The sequence below is a fragment of the Argentina anserina genome, chromosome 6, assembly GCF_933775445.1.
Source record: "Argentina anserina chromosome 6, drPotAnse1.1, whole genome shotgun sequence".
Classification (NCBI taxonomy): Eukaryota; Viridiplantae; Streptophyta; class Magnoliopsida; order Rosales; family Rosaceae; genus Argentina; species Argentina anserina.
In genome coordinates, this window is record NC_065877.1 from 3509715 (window position 1) to 3526765 (window position 17051).

Below are 17051 nucleotides of genomic sequence, written 5' to 3' on the forward strand. Positions count from 1 at the left end.
GGGAGACAGCAGCGGTAGCAGCAGCGGCGGATAGAGCAGGAGCGGTGAGGACGACGTCGGGTCGAGCTGCGTCGGGGCGGGGAGAGACAGCAGCAGCGGCGGAGAGAGCAAGAGTGGCGAGGACGACATCGGGTCGAGTCGGGTCGAGCTGCGTCGGAGAGCAGCAGAGGAGTTCGGCGACATCGGGCGTCGGGGAGAGCTGGAAGGCAGCGGTGAGAGAGCGCTGGAGGGAAAGAGGCAGCGGTGTAACCGGCCGGAAAAAAAGACGGGAAAAATACCCAGAAAAAGAAGAGCACGGAGGCTCTGATACCAAGTTGAAAGGTTAGTGTTCTTGCTTAATAATTCATACACAAATTACACTTGTTTATATAGGCTAATTCTAGTATTATTCTACCACTAACTACCACTAATTACTCCGTAATTCAAGGAGGGAATCACGGGCCGTGATTCTCGGCCGAATTCACGCCGACAGACTCAACCATCGCTTCGACACACACTTGCACTAGAAACTGAATTTATTGTCGGGAGAAAGTCGACAGAGGATTTCAACCAACAAAAAGTCGGGAAGATCATCAATATTAGACATGAAATCTGATGAGGGAGACTGAATATTAGAAGGTATTACAACTTCTCGATCGACAAACTGAAGAGTCGATCAAGAACCTCCCTTGCTGTTTGTTCCGAGCCACTCCAACAATCTAGGGCAACCTGCACGTGATTGTTAATCTGGTCGTTCTGCTCTCTTTCGAGGACGTTCAACTTCTTTCACAAGCCAGTTAGGGTTTTAGTAGTTCTTAAGAGAAATATATATATATATATATATATACGTATTTTTTTTTTCTATATAAGTCCCGTAGAATGACTATTTGTATAGTGGATAACAAAATCCAACTTCAGCCCATTTTTCCACCACCGAAAATACGAAAAATAAAACGTTTTTATTTATCATACTCCCATCTAATTGATTACCCTAAAAACCACAAACGAATTGCACTATTACCACAACTCCCTTCCCAATCCCACAGAGTTTTAAAAGAAAACACAAGGGTAATTTCGTCTACATGATCCCAAAAAACATTAACTGAAGTCCTCTCCTCGCCACTCAACTCAACTCCATGGCTGCCATGAAGCTTCTACTCTCACCACCCTCCTCTTCTCTCTCACAACCCACCACCCTCTTCTGCTCACATTCCAACCCAACCAGACGAAAACCCATTTCAGCCCCGAACGTTATCTTCCAATGGACCCCAAAACGGTTCGTTTTCTCCAAGAGAATGGTGGTCAAGGCTTGTGTGAAAGTAGAAGAGAAGAACGTTCAAGAATCTTCCGGAAGTGAATGGGGTAAAGTCTCTGCTGTGTTGTTTGACATGGATGGAGTTCTCTGCAACAGCGAAGAGCCTTCTAGAAGGGCTGCAGTGGAAGTTTTCGCCGAAATGGGAGTTGAGACCACCGTGGAGGACTTCATTCCTTTTGGAGGAACTGGTAAAATTTCGATCAAATTGTTACTGCAGCTCTCTTTACATTGTAAAGTAATTACCTTTTTGGTTAAAAGATTTGAACTTTGATTGGACCATTTGTGCAGTGGTGTCCGAGGCTTAAGACAAAAATAAGAGAGACCTTATATTTAAAAAAAAATAAAAATCACTTTTGATTTCACATTTTTTTCTTAACAAAATGTATTAGATAGATGATGAATAACCAGACTATCTACGTAATAGCATTGACAACCAATAAGAAGCTAACTTGATACAAAAGGCACGTTAAAACAATTCCATAGATGAATACCACTTTCCTTGCCTTTTGAGATGCATAAAGATTGATCAAATTATCATATTTGAACTGTTTGAACAACTTTCTTTCAATATATAACATGACCAATCCATTCAATCGTTGTTCCTGTGACATGGTTGATCGTAAGTACGTTTTGATAAGCTTGAGAGCTTAAATAGAGGAAGATTGGAAGATATTAGAGATATTGCCGTTTGAATTGAGAGTTTAGAGTAACTTTCCATTCCCAAATTGGTTAAAGATTGATGAAACTTTTGGGACTTTTTCTTTCTAATCCGAAATTGAAAAACATGACTTAGCCTCACAGGTGTGCTACTGCTTCGCAAACTTTCTTGTCTCTCTAATTTTTTTTAATAAGTATATATATGTGGGATGTAATGAGGAGGCCTTCCAATTTATGGGGCCTAAGTTTTGGGCCTTGCCTGCCTTGGTCTTAAGCCGGCCCTGCATTTGTGCAAACTAGACATGAAACATAGTTAAAGGTTGTATGTTTACTTATAATCTGATTGCTTGGTTTCCCCATTGTTATTCTCTATACTTTCATGGTGATAGTGATTAAAGAATTTGACACATTGTAATGTGCTGGATCAATGTTGTGGACAATTTTTTTTGCATTGCATTGATGTTGTAGGTGAGGCGAATTTTTTTAGTGTTGCATTGATGTTGTAGGTGAGGCGAATTTTTTAGGAGGTGTTGCTGCTGTTAAGGGGGTTAATGGGTTCGATACTGAGGCAGCAAAGAAGAGGTTTTTTGAGATATATTTGGATAAGGTAGTTGTCTTACCGCGGTATTCTTTGTTACTGTTTATCATTTAACAATGTGATGACTTGTGACTAGACCTTGTTATACATTCATACATAAAAAAAATTAATTGTGTTTTGTGTATCTTGCAGTATGCGAAACCAGATTCTGGGATAGGATTCCCCGGTGCTCTTGAACTTGTTACTCAGGTATCAAGGAAATTACTTATACCTAAGTGTTGCGAATCTGCAACTTTGATGTAGTTAATGAATGCAAGCTCTGATGTGAAACAGTGTAAAAGCAAAGGCCTTAAAGTTGCTGTTGCATCTAGTGCTGATCTAATCAAGGTTAAGGCAAATCTTGCAGCTGCTAATTTACCATTGTCACTGTAAGCACATCAAGTCAATAGCTGTGCTTTTTTTAGTTGTGCAATATATAATATTCATCTCTATATGGTCATTATCTTCAACTCCCGCTATATTTCTTTCCTCTTTATCAGGTTTGATGCTATTGTGTCAGCAGATGCTTTTGAGAATCTGAAACCTTCCCCTGACATCTTCTTGGCTGCAGCAAAGATGTTGGATGTGATCCCTAGTGAGGTGCACCTGAAAAATCTTTAATTTTGCTTGAAGAGAAGATTTTTGAATGATAAAGTTAAAGGAATTTGTAAATGTTACGAATCAGAACAGTTGAACATTCACTGATGAGATAAACGATAAAAAAATAGATAAATACTATATAATTGTGACCATAGAATCTTAATGTCTAGCAATTTTTTCTCCAAAAGGATAAGCTTTCTCCATTGGATTTCTAATGGAGCTGTTCTGTTTTTCTTATTCTGTTGTGCAAGTCTCTAAGGAAGTCTCCATTGGCTTTCCCTATGATGTTCATTGGGATTTGCATTTGTTTTGGCAGTGTATAGTGATTGAGGATGCACTAGCTGGTGTACAGGCTGCCAACGCTGCAAAAATGAGGTAAATCGGCAGAAAAGATTTCTTATCTGTGAATTGGCAGTGTTTTGTCTCTTGTTTTTCTTTTGCATCACCAATTGCATTAGTATTTTTTGTTCCACTGACAGCATTTTTTTTAATTAAATTTGACAGCATTTTTAATTTGCTTTTAAATTAGAATTGCCAATTGTGTAAATGTGGTAACTGTATTTTTTTTTGCAACGTGCAGATGTATAGCTGTGAAAACGACTTTGTCAGAAGAGGCTCTACAGAGTGCCTGTCCATCCATAATTCGAAATCAAATAGGAAACATTTCACTCGATGATATTCTCAGTGGCGAATCTGATGGCTATAGTATGTAGTCCTGAGAATATGTGCAAAGTCAATTGTATTTCAAATAATGTAGAATGGTGAAGCTAAACTCATGCCATTTCTTTATGAGTTTTGAGTTAGACCTTTTCTGGGGGTCTTCTTTGCTGAACTCTTCTTCGGTTATTGCTATATGTACACTTCTGATCTTATTGATCTGTAGTTTGATTGATAGTTCCATTTAGATTATGTCTCAAAAACGTTAAATGTCATTAGTCCTTATAAACTTATTAAATGTTAATCGTTTCTCCTATATATCCTGAAACGTGAGGCCTTATGTTAAAATACTACTGCAGATGGAAAAATGCAGGGATCTCAATCCATTAATTCTTCATCTCCAACTGCATCAGAAAAGCTCACGGAAAGAGATACTGATTCTTTGGGTGCTGCTAATGACGGCAATTCTCCATTTGGAGGGTAAGAAGAGTTCTTGTTGCAAATATCGGTCATAAAGTTTGATTAAATATTTTACCTTTAATTTTTACATCAGTCTGCATTCATTTCAATTACAAGACACATAAGGGCCTAACCATATTTTTTACAGCATATTAATTAACTATTCTGGTTTCTAATCCATAAAATCAAGATTATGCATATTGATCCAATTTTCTTTGACACACATCTATGTGCTATGTTGGTCATATGGATCTGAGAGTTATTAGTAAATGCTCCAAAGTATTTTCACTGTGTGAGGGTGTAATATCCTATACTATGTAACTCCCTTTGTATTGGTGTCTAATCTAATTACTATCAGGCCAAAAAAAAAATCTTATGAAGAAATGGGAAATGTAAATTACTTTAATATTGAGTTGTGTAATCTGTTAGCATCAGATTAATTAACAAAAGTGCATTTTTGAATGAAAGAAGTACCATAAAGATCCACTTTAGCTTGAGGCTGGAGAATAATTGATGTACAGGTTTCAGGGTTGTTCGGCGAGATATAGTGAAATATGGAAGCTTGGGGATTTCTCTGTCTTGTCTAGCCTTCACCATATCAAACTGGAAGGTACGACTAAATAGAGTAGTATGCTTGGAGAGAGAGAGTGTGTGTGTGTGTTGAATTTATGCAGTAATTTATGAGTAATCAACTGATCATAAGCATGCAGAAATATCATGCAGTAATCTCTTTTGTTTTACTCAAGTTGTCCTAGGTTCTATATATATGATGTATATACATTCTACTCATGGACAGGCAATGCAATATGCATCACCTAAAGCGATCTGGAATCTGATTTTTGGGGTCAACCAGCCATCTATTACGCAGAACGATGGTACTAATGTGTGAGGCATACTTTTTTAATTTATTGTCTGCCTTATCCTTCATTATCTTATCTTATATGTCCATATGCTGTTAATTTTAATTTGTACGAAGTTGGCATTGCCAACATAATTCTTATTATCTTGTATGGGTTCATAGTTTGAGACTGAAAACCACTTTTTGTTCAAATTATCACAGGTGAGTCAAAGATGGATAGAATCCAACAATTTGTGAACTATATATCGGACCTGGAAGCCAGGTAAATTACTGACATACAATGTGTCGTATCTATACTCAGAATTCCTCCATATCTCATTTTCACTGTATAATAGTGTATATCTAATATGCTTCAACGATCAACCTTGTACTATGCAAGAGGAACTGCTCCCATTGTACCAGAATTTCCACCAAAACTTGATTGGTTGAATACAGCTCCCATCAAGTTAAGCAAGGTGATTTATTTTGAACCTGAACTTCTAAACTGTAACCAAGGTTTACCCTATAGCCTTAATTTTGATAAAGTTTTTTGGCAGGAGCTCAAAGGAAAAGTGGTCGTGCTGGACTTTTGGACATATTGTTGTATTAACTGTATGCATGTACTGCCAGACCTAGAGTTTTTGGAAAGAAAATACAAAGATATGCCGGTAATCGTTTTATGTGTTTCTCATCATTTGAAGTCTCAGCTTGTCTATCATTTCAGTTTTATTATGTTCCAGAATCCTGCTTATATCAGTTGCTGATCATAAAACTAACAAAGTTTTATAAGGTTTATTATTTAATTTAGTTCCTTATAGATTAAGTATTTTTTCCTCTCATCTTTTGATACCACGTTTAGTTTTTCACATTGGTCTTCAGATCGGTACAAATATAACCAATCTAGATTTTCATCACCTATGCAGCACAAAAAACCAAGTGACATGTTAATAGCGAAATCAGGAGACTTACAAAATAACAAATAATGTGTGATAACCTGATAGGTGGAGCTATTCGTATTGATATCATTATGTACACATATCTTAATACTTGCATAGCATATTTTCTTTTTATTGTTGTTGTGAAGTTTCCCCTCGATAATGTTTATATGGCTGATCCATGTACCAGTAGATATCGTCTGAATGTTCAATGTATGCCCACATTAGTTGATGATATATTTTGTTATTCAATATTATGTAGTTCACTGTGGTGGGAGTTCATTCGGCAAAGTTTGATAATGAGAAGGATTTAGAAGCCATTCGGAATGCAGTGTTACGCTATAACATCAGTCACCCGGTAAGCCAGCCTGGTGTTCTGTACTTTGTATAAGCTGATCTCTCATTTTGGGGTGTTCTAGTACCATGAGTAGTTTCTTTCTTTGGTGATGTATGACCATCATTCTATCACATTACCAAAACTATATACCTGGACTGCTGCATGGAAAGTATGATAAATATGTAATTGTTGATTTTTCTTATGATTGTACTTGGTTTATGAGCTTCATTTTGCAGAAATTGAATTACATGTTACCGTGTGTTGAGAATTTACATCCCACATTGGGAATTGGGACCTAGTCGGTGGGTTTATAAGGGTTTGTGTCACTCCATCCATTGCCAATTGGTTTTGGACGTGAACCCAAAATCACTTTATCACCATGCATATAAATGTGTTCCTAAAGTATACTTTTATCATCGGACAGAGTTATTCTTCTATGCTAATATTATTGCCTTCTGTAAAGTGTCTTCCTTTTAACCATGAATCAAGTAACATTTCAGCATAACTATCTTAAATAATTTTTATTTTACATTTTGAAGTTTAAACCTACCAATTAAACTTGTATGCCTTTTTCTTAGGTAGTCAATGATGGAGATATGTATCTATGGAGAGAGCTAGGCGTGAATTCATGGCCAACATTTGCTGTTGTTGGGCCCAATGGAAGACTTATTGCTCAACTATCAGGTGAAGGTCGACGCAAGGTATTATAAATTTATAATAAGTCTTATGTATGTTATTCAGTTTCATGTAGTTCTACGATTCTACTTAGTAATTGGCCATACTAACTTGTTATGTTCAAAGGATCTTGATGATTTGGTGGAGGCAGCTCTTCTGTACTATGGCCGAAAGAAGATATTGGACAATACACCGCTTCCTTTGAGTTTGGAGAAAGATAATGATCCCCGTTTGTTTACATCTCCCTTAAAGTTTCCTGGGAAATTGGCAGTTGATGTCGAAAACAATAGGCTCTTCATTTCAGACAGTAATCATAACCGCATAGTACGCTCTCTCACCCTTACTCTCACCCAAACACCCCCTCTTCATAGGCAAAATGTCCTGCACACAAAGTCTCTGCGCGTGCATTTTTTTTTATCTATCTTTCCTGTGCCTTAAAATTGTCGCTACTGTCCTTTAAAAAAAAATGTGTCACTACTGTTTGCCCAACTTGGAATGCTATTCGAATAGCCTATCTCACATATCAAGCCCACAATGCATGCATGATATTTGAGTTATATATGCAAGTAGTGCTGAAGTATATAACCTGATTTTTTCTCAAGAAAAATTAATTTCTTATATGATAGAAATATTTTATAGAGTTATGTAATTGATGAACTAGTTACATCCTGTCCATAGTTGTTTCATTTATAGATGTCATTTCGTGGCCTTTGAGTTACATATGCAAAGTTGCTGAAGTATATAAGTTGGCGTTCTTCGGAAAATGTATTATAGGGTCTATGTAACTGATGAAGCGGTTACTTCCTGTTCATATATGTTTCTTGTAATCAATGTCAAATTTCATGAAAAGTTATAAAATTTCGGTATCAAACTTTGTATACTAGGTTTAAAAAATGATGATATAGTGATAAATGGATATATTTTCTCCATTAGAGATCCTAACTTTATAGATTTTTGTTTCAACTAGTATATTCTGAACATTTCAATTTTTTTTATCGTAAAACCTTTAAAGGTATACACTCGGTGCAAATTTATGATAGCAGAAGTGAATGTGAACTGGATTGTCATCTAACCATACTGTTTATGTGGAGCTCAGGTTGTAACCGACCTAGATGGAAATTTTATCGTCCAAATTGGAAGTACTGGAGAGGAAGGTCTACGTGATGGTTCTTTTGATGATGCCACCTTTAATCGGCCTCAGGTAAGAAAAGAATCGTCGTAAAATCATGGTAGCTTAGTCTGCTGACACAGACTTAATTTATGAGTCTGCATGCTTTTTGAGGTTTACCATCTCATCTCATATACTTTGATGGATGCACTTTGGGCACGTACGAATCCTAGGGCCTGGCTTACAACACAAAGAAGAATCTTCTCTATGTAGCAGATACTGAAAACCATGCTTTGAGGTACGTGTTGGCTACAGAAATCCCCTTTCAATTTGATAGTGTAGCCACCTGTGTTTCCTGCTATCAGAGCATATAAGAAATGAAATGATGGAATTGCCAACACTTGTATACTTAATTATAAGACCTCTGAATTCTGCACATTTGAAAGGAGTCTAAAATACTACTTTAAATGATTTATCACTTAAATTTCAAGAATTGCTTCCTATGCTTTTTCTCCTTTTACAAAACAATAGATTGATCGAACTCGTATAACCCATCTGTTGACATTTATAAATGCGTTCCTGTCATAATATAGCTTTGAAATTGTAGGGAGATTGACTTTATTAACGAAACAGTGCGTACTTTAGCTGGAAATGGAACCAAAGGCACTGATTACAGAGGGGGAGGAAGAGGAAGCACTCAAGTAAGATTGCAAATGCCCTGAGTTGGAAATTGTAAACCCTTTTATTAGGAACAATGAAGATCTCTTCTGGTGATTTATCTAAATTAAAAAAATTGACTTGGAAAACATCTCCATTATTTTAAAGAATGTAGTTATATTATTTCAGCTACTCAACTCTCCATGGGATGTCTGCTTTCATCCGGTCAATGAGAAAGTTTATATTGCCATGGCCGGCCAACATCAAATATGGCAACTTGATACAGCTGATGGGGTTACTAGAGCATTTAGTGGTGATGGTTATGAAAGAAATTTGAATGGATCTAGGTAATTGACAATCTGAAGATGCTAGATTATCATTGTTTTTCTGCTGTCGTATAATCCCATCCCTCCAGGCTTGACTCTTTTCTTTTTTTTTCATTGGAATAGTGCTTCAAGCACATCGTTTGCACAGCCTTCTGGAATTTCATTATCTCCTGGTAATATTACACTTCGACGCATTTCATAACTTTCAATCATCTTTTAAGGCTTCTCGTTCTCCTTTTCGCAATTGGAGTTAACAGGTTATAACTATTCTTTGTTTGTTTTAGATATGACGCAGCTGTATATTGCTGATAGTGAGAGTAGTTCCATCAGGGCACTTGATCTAAAAACAGGAGGATCCAGATTGCTAGCTGGTGGTGACCCAGTTTTCTCAGACAATTTGTTTAAGGTGATCTGAATAACTTGTCTACTATGGACATCATATACAGCAGTCAGAGAAAAACATAAAAGTTAATGTCCTTCTCTATATGATCCTTTTCTAATGATGATATTATCTTTAGTTTGGGGACCAAGATGGAATAGGTTCTGCAGTACTTCTTCAACATCCACTGGGTGTCTTGTGTACAAAAGGTGGTCAAATCTATGTAGCAGATAGCTATAATCACAAGGTAGCTTAATAATGACCTCCAATAACTAGTCTATTTCTAAGATGTTGCTTGTACTTTTGGACGCATCAATTTAACTATAACTTTAAGACTGGAAAATATTATGATAAGTTTTAAAAGTGTCTGCTCATATTATTGAGGTATTAATTTGGTGTTTATATTTCCAATCTTCAGATAAAGAAACTAGATCCAGCTAGTAAAAGAGTTAGTACCGTAGCAGGGACAGGGAAAGCTGGTTTCAAGGACGGAATAGCTCTTGAAGCTCAGGTTGGCTGATCAGTTTTTTCTTTCATTGAGGAATTTAGTATAATAATGATGCAGGACGTTGGTCACTGAAAATTGCATAGCTTTCTTTCAATTATAAGGCTGATTAAAATATACTCATCTAGGAAATGTAAGATTCAATGCAATCAAAAAATTTGTTGAATCATATTACATTTCTATTACAGAATATTTCCAGTTGGTTGTATTATCACACGCTAGAAAAGAAAAAGGCATGAACATGTCAACGTATTGATTCATTTTCCACATTATCTCTTTGCAGCTTTCAGAGCCATCAGGAATCATTGAAGCAAAGAATGGTGAGGTTTTTTTTTTCTCTTTTCTTTTTTAAAACAAACACACGTATGTGTGTGTGTGTGTGCCACTTGAAATTCTGCTCGTGTCACTTTCGATTTCATCTGTCGGATACTCTGATTAAATTCTAATTTTGTAAAGTTTATAGATGTTCTCCTCTCTTTCATTCATGGGAAATTGTAACTTGAGATATCAGTGTACTTTTTGCAGTAAGAAATTTAATCTATTCTTTTCCTCTGTAGGGAGACTCTTCATAGCCGATACAAACAACAGTCTAATCAGATATATTGATTTGAGCAACAAAGAACCTGAACTTCTTACTTTGGAGCTAAAAGGGATTCAGCCTCCCACAGCAAAATCCAAGTCTTTGAAACGTCTTAGAAGGCGCTCATCAGCTGACACACTGACTATTACAGTTGATGGTGGTTCATCTAATGAGGGCAACCTTTTTATTAAAATATCATTACCTGAAGAGTATCATTTTTCAAAGGTCATTTTCCCTCTCCTGATTCAAACCATACAAGCTTACTAATTAAAATTTAGTGTACTAGCCTCTGGTATTTTTACCATCTTACTTCAATTTGGCTACTGTACTTGGCTCTCTTCAGCATTTTTCAGGTGTCATGTTTTAATTTTAAATGCAGGAAGCTCGCAGTAAGTTTAGTGTTGAAACTGAGCCTGAAACTGCAGTTCTCGTTGATCCCTTAGAGGGATATCTTAGTCCAGAAGGATTGGGAGTACTTCATTTTACGAGACCCTCTCCCTCAGCTTCTATGGGGAGAATCAGTTGCAAGGTATTGCTTATCTTTCCCTACAAACGAATCAGCTCTGCTGAAACAAAATAGAATTCTTGTGGCCTTTCTTTGTACCACTACTTTTTAACCACATGCTTTTGTTGCACTCTTCTGTAATGCCACATGCTTCGGTGGTCAGCCCAGCATTAGTATTTAGTAGCATTACCCGTAAAATCTGATAGATTAAAAAGAACTAGCTGTTTGTACCTAAAAATTAAAGCTCGCCGTACGTTAGACTCTGTTGTTAATGAAGTTGGCTTGTCTTGCAGGTTTACTATTGCAAAGAAGATGAGGTCTGTTTATACCAATCCTTATTATTTGAGGTACCATTCCATGAGGAAATTCCAGAAACAAACCCAGCAGAAATCACACTTGCCTACCTTGTAAAGCCCAGAACTTCAACAGACAGCTTACCATTACCAGCGGCACGCTGACACAATTACACGAACATTTTGTATAGAACTTTTACTTCATGAAAATAGGATACCAAGCTACATATAGCTGTTAGATACAAAACAATTGAGTTGCACACTTGCACTAGGGTGGAGACTGGGGAGATGAGTATGGATCATTATGTTTCATTCATAAGATAAACGTGGTCATTTGATGTTACTTTAATAACAGAAATTTTACCAGATATTATAATGTAAAGTCCACTATGCATTGACTTGTTTACAAGGGAAAATAGGTGAGTTAAATCAGGGAGACAGGACATATCCCACAGTTCAGGCAGGTCGAACAGTATCCAATAACAAATGTCTGGCATGAAGAAAAAAATGCATTACACATGTCCAATCTTATTCAAGATTAAACATTGAATAGTTTGTCATTGTCATATTCATACTTCATTCTGCTGCAATTTAAACAATACAAGTCACCAAGTACCAACTACCAAGTGACTCTTAAACTCTGGTGTGTACTAGAGCCTCTCTTCCCTCTTGTTATATCCTTGGGATATTTCACCGTTGTACTATATAGCAATTGCCAGTTTACCACAGTAAGGTTGGATAAATCTTCCCTATCTTTGTTCTGGATATACCTCTTTTTTCATTATGTACGTACTAGAGCTCTCCAGTCCTTCAACAAAACAATAGTGCACGCATTATGAGCGGTTGGCATTTGTTGAGATGTGTTCAATTCGAGTGCACTGTGGGACTGTTGATGAAGAGATCGTTCTGCACTTCTGCTAATCCTTAAGTACGTCGATATATTAGCTTGAGATAAACACCATCATTATAACTCTTGAGATATATACTTAAGGTGGGAATTGCTTAGCAAGACGCGCAATCTTGCTGTTCTTGCACCTGGTTCTTGCTAGGGCATAGGAGTAGTTATTTCGACAAAATTATCGACCCCCGGTTTGCTACTGGTGATACCATTGATGTTTGTTGAAAACTCAAATGATGCAATATGAAACTTGAACAAATGGTTCCGGAGACAACTCTCCTAGCTTTTTTGTTGTTGTTAATTGCCCTTGGTAGTTTAAGATTAAGCACCATCATTAAGGTTCTTGGTAAGCAAGGTGTGGATTGCTCACCAAGTCACACGTACACTCGTGCGCACCTGTCTCCATTGGACCAAATGATGAAAGTGCAATCACTTATATCAAGCATTTAAGCTAAAGAAAGAACATTAAGATAATAAGTAGATTGGAATCAATCTTTGACAAACTCTTTAAGACATGATCAAATCATTTGAATGGAACATGTTTCCTAACTTGTTTAATTAAACTACTCATCAACCCTACGCGCACAGAGATTATAAAATAAAAGATTGACAGCCTAAAACGTGCTTCTTCCACCAAATCCCATGTTTATCTTCTTCCCAACATTACATTGCCCCCATTGTTAGCGCAGTGCTCTATCTAATTGGCTCTCTGTTCATGAAGCCGTGAATAAGATTTGAAACTCTAATGAATTAGCTGGAAGCCTGGAAATCTGTAACATGCTTTACGGAGAAAGATCACGTGCGCTCAGTTCTAGTTTTGAGGGAATCAAACAGAGGATTAGTTCAGTTTATTTTGATAACCTAATAATTCAGACACAACATCCTCCGTGACATATGAAACAAATAGATGGATAGATTTCTTGTGATACAAGGATTGATGTGAAGATAACTAATAATTAAATAAGAACATGACAAGTATGGAAGAATTAAAAAAATGAGGAAAACCCATGATAGGGAGCAAAGACTGCACCAGAACCATTCAAAGTTCCTTGTCTTATGACTCTTATCCAGTCACACCTCGCAGGTCTTTGATTCAGGTTTTCATTTTAGTTATTAGTTCTCATCATATAGTTAGTGGGGAAACTCCAAATAAAACCTAATTTGAAAATATTTCTGAATTGCAACTAGTTGAGAACAAAGGATAAGCATTAAGCAAGAATATATATACATAGACGATCCAAACACATATCACAGCCAATCAGCAGACCATAATTCTCATTCTGGGGCTAAACAATATTACACTATTGATTCAATCACCAGTACTGTCAGTTAACCAAATCTTCTCCTGGGATAATTTCCAAAAGATCAAGTGAGTACTTAGGTTTCTGACGGATCAAAAGGGTCAAAGTGTTTCATATTAAACTCTAAGTAATCTTGAGTGAGTAAATTATTGGTGCTGCGTTAAAGATTATCCAACTCTGGTCCAGGTGTTTTGCACTGAATCATATACAGAAAATTTTAATGGAAATCTGATACAGAAGACTGTCTCACACTAGGAGACAATCTCACTGGCATGTAATTAGTAGTTCTATTTCCTTCAAATTCTTTAATTTTTCAATTAGCAGAGTCAGGCCCCCTTATGTATTAGTCATATTAATCTAGGATTTAAGATAACATAATCAATCAAATGCTTGCCTTTAGTGACCAACTCGCACATGCAAGCCACTTTCAAAGATGAGACTACACTATTTCAGAATTTGTTTGATAAGATTAAGAGCATACTGTATACATATATTGATATATATATATAATGGGTATATATTGTAGCTAAAACCAAGTCACACCAACAAAAACAAAAGGGCAGCAAACAACAAAAGGGAAAGGGCATGTTCATGTTGGGTTGTTCTAATTTTGATTTAGGAATATAATAGTGCTAGGATTTGGAAGATAAAATGGGTGAGGCAATGTGGATCATACTGGGCCACATCGATCAGAAAACAACAAAAGAGAGGCCCAGATGATACAAAGTGCCATGAAAACAACCACATGCTGCTCTTTAATTTTCTATTTGGTGCATCACCCACTAATCATTGCCTAGCAAGAAAACAAATTCCCATTGGTCCCATCACCAAAACCAATTAGTGCACGCCAACACATTTGTTGTTTTCTCAATTATCATAGCTTATTTCGGAAATTTTTAGTATAAATTGATAACAGGGTATATATTTTATATTCGACGGTCGACATTATTTTATATGTGATTAGAAAAATAATATTTATTATCAACCGTCGAATGTATGATATATAATATACATTGGATGTATAGTAGATTGACCCGCTTATTTCTACAGCATCATCATAAATGTTCATGAGTTATATTGAAAAGATTCAATTGATCACTTTTTGAGGAGTTTCATTGTTTTTAATTGGGTTTTTAATTTTAGTGAAACAACGAAATGCACAACAATACCCTTTCACATGAGGTTTAAAGTTTTATACGCGATTTTTATTTTACATCAGATAACTTACATGGACTCAGCATATAGTATTAGTTAGGACTAAATACCAGGTATGGAGCGTGCATGGGCAGACAGCCGGGGTGGTTTTTAGAACACTGCATATAGTCAAAGTATTAAAGCATTATTAGGACGGAGGATTGAACAGCCTTAACAACTAAAACTAAGAGCGCGCGTTGATGATATGTATAGAAGGTGAAAGAGTATTAATCATTCTTCATTCCCAAACTCATAAGAAACGAATCAATTTATGTATGTGTATAACGACAAAGTTCTCAGTTTTGTAACCACCAACCATATAGAAAACTAAAAGTGAGATTGCAAGTGTATATAAGAAAACATGAAACATACATTCATACCGACCCTGCAAGACAAGAAATCAAGAATCACGATTAGACAGAACCATGTTTCCTTTTCCTTTTTTCCCGGTGCCAACTTGCTCATTGCACATTTAGATTGGCCTGTGGATTAGGCTTCGGGCTCTTCAATCACTATATAAATGGTCTGCTGAAATTGTTTTGTGTAATGTTGCGGCACGTTTGTAATGCTCTAACTATATGCCAGGAGACAGAGAAATTGTTTCACCTGCCAAAGAGGTGACGTGCAACTCCAAACATTCATACCACTCTTGCAAAGTCTCTTTGAACTGTGATTAGGTTTCACCAAATTAATGACGGTTTAGTAGCGGCTTTAATTGACCTAATTCGCCTTTCACTTCTTCAACCATCATTCATTCTACGATTTTGTGTACGTTTAGAGTCACATCCAATGAACATCAATCAATATCACATTGATGTTAACTGTAAACACTGAATGTAGTCTCGAAATCAAATTATAAGGTTTCAGATCAATTGACGATTTCAGGTTCGTAGACACATATACATACGATATATCTAATCAAAATTCACAAAGACATTGGTATAAATGCGTTTGAAAATTAACAAGCTAGTCTAAAATTCATTAACTTTAAGAATCCATACTTGGATAATAATAATTAACAATCCATATATCTTTAGTTTTTTTTTTAAATAGAACCACCGATTCGTCAATATATTAAAATGTATGAGGTCAACATGAACATATAATACTCACTTGATGGATACGAAGTTAGAACCATGCGAAACAAATTAAGCCTAGCGATCTAACTCTAACTGTTTCAATGCCGACAACCATGATATAATCCACAGAAATATCCAAGTAACCAAATGCGTTGAATGCAAGACTACGCTCACTTATTTAGAAAAAAACCGAAACCACCCTACTTAAAGGAGGTCTCCCTAGGTTCAAATGAAAAAAAAGTAACAACCTAATAAAAGTTCAAGGCTTGAAACCAACAAGCCCGAGACCCAAACACTTCAAGCCCTGGCCAAAGAACAAAAACCCTAGATCCACACCTAGAGAACTGGGCACCAACTTATCAGAGCCGCCGCCCTCTTGCTTCACCAACAGAAGTCGACCATTGCTACTGTTGTCAGCCGCCAACAGTGTCCCACCACTATCATGGAATCCAACCCTAACCCCTTAATCCGCTCTCCTATGAAGGTCACGAGCACCACCGGATTGGAGAACTCAGACCTATATAGCAGCACATAAGATCTTGAAAGGGGATAGTAAAATTAGAGATGCCAAAAGATCGCCGAAGCTAACTTTACCTAAATTGCCGCCCCCGCGAGCCTTGAACCCACTGCCACCAAGGAGACAGAGAAGGGTGAGGAGGAAGGAGAACAATACCGAGCCAAACCAACCCAAGGAGGAAAAAGGGTTAGCCACGACCCATCCGATGCCTGAACCCAACCACTGTTGCCTTCACAAAATCCACCACCACTATCCCAAAACCCACCGCCGCCAACACCAATAAGGTTGAAGGCTAGGGTAGAGACGAGAGAGAGGAGGAGAGCCATTCCAGAAATTTGTTAGAACAAAGTTCTAAGTTGAGATGCAAACCAATCAAAAAATATATCCTTAGTTAATAATTCTACAAACTAGTTATTTCATCCTCATATGATCAATTTAAGAATCAATCCTTAGTTAATAACTGTATGAAGTTATGAACTTATTTTGAACTACTTCAATTCTTCATTTAATAATATGGCAGATAGTCATATAACTCCCCACATGCATATTTGTTTGAAAATATTTTGACCATATACTTTGGTGAATCACAAAACAAAGACTTGGCTGAACATGAATGATAAGTGCTATGCCACGCATGAAATTCGAAATAAGAATCGAGGAGATAAATAACAAAGACTTGG

General features: G+C 36.7%; 1 protein-coding gene across 2 annotated transcripts; it reads left to right on the forward strand.

The window, feature by feature from the left end:
- The first annotated feature begins 1090 nt into the window (after positions 1-1090).
- LOC126800096 (protein SUPPRESSOR OF QUENCHING 1, chloroplastic) lies at positions 1091-11831 on the forward strand. Of its 2 annotated transcripts, XM_050527381.1 has the most exons (28): positions 1091-1482; positions 2458-2558; positions 2682-2738; positions 2823-2917; positions 3029-3128; positions 3445-3503; positions 3709-3833; positions 4145-4265; positions 4773-4854; positions 5041-5119; positions 5305-5365; positions 5483-5558; positions 5640-5750; positions 6280-6375; positions 6933-7055; positions 7156-7353; positions 8126-8230; positions 8371-8435; positions 8745-8838; positions 8984-9141; positions 9244-9293; positions 9405-9526; positions 9639-9746; positions 9918-10010; positions 10288-10324; positions 10562-10809; positions 10964-11113; positions 11383-11830. In XM_050527381.1, the coding sequence occupies exons 1-28, from the start codon at positions 1116-1118 to the stop codon at positions 11545-11547; spliced, it is 3246 nt and encodes a 1081-aa protein (XP_050383338.1). In that variant the 5' UTR covers positions 1091-1115; the 3' UTR covers positions 11548-11830. The 2 variants fall into 2 exon arrangements, with proteins under 2 accessions (XP_050383338.1, XP_050383336.1); XM_050527379.1 differs by having other exon boundaries at positions 5483-5750; positions 11383-11831.
- Positions 11832-17051: the final 5220 nt, after the last annotated feature.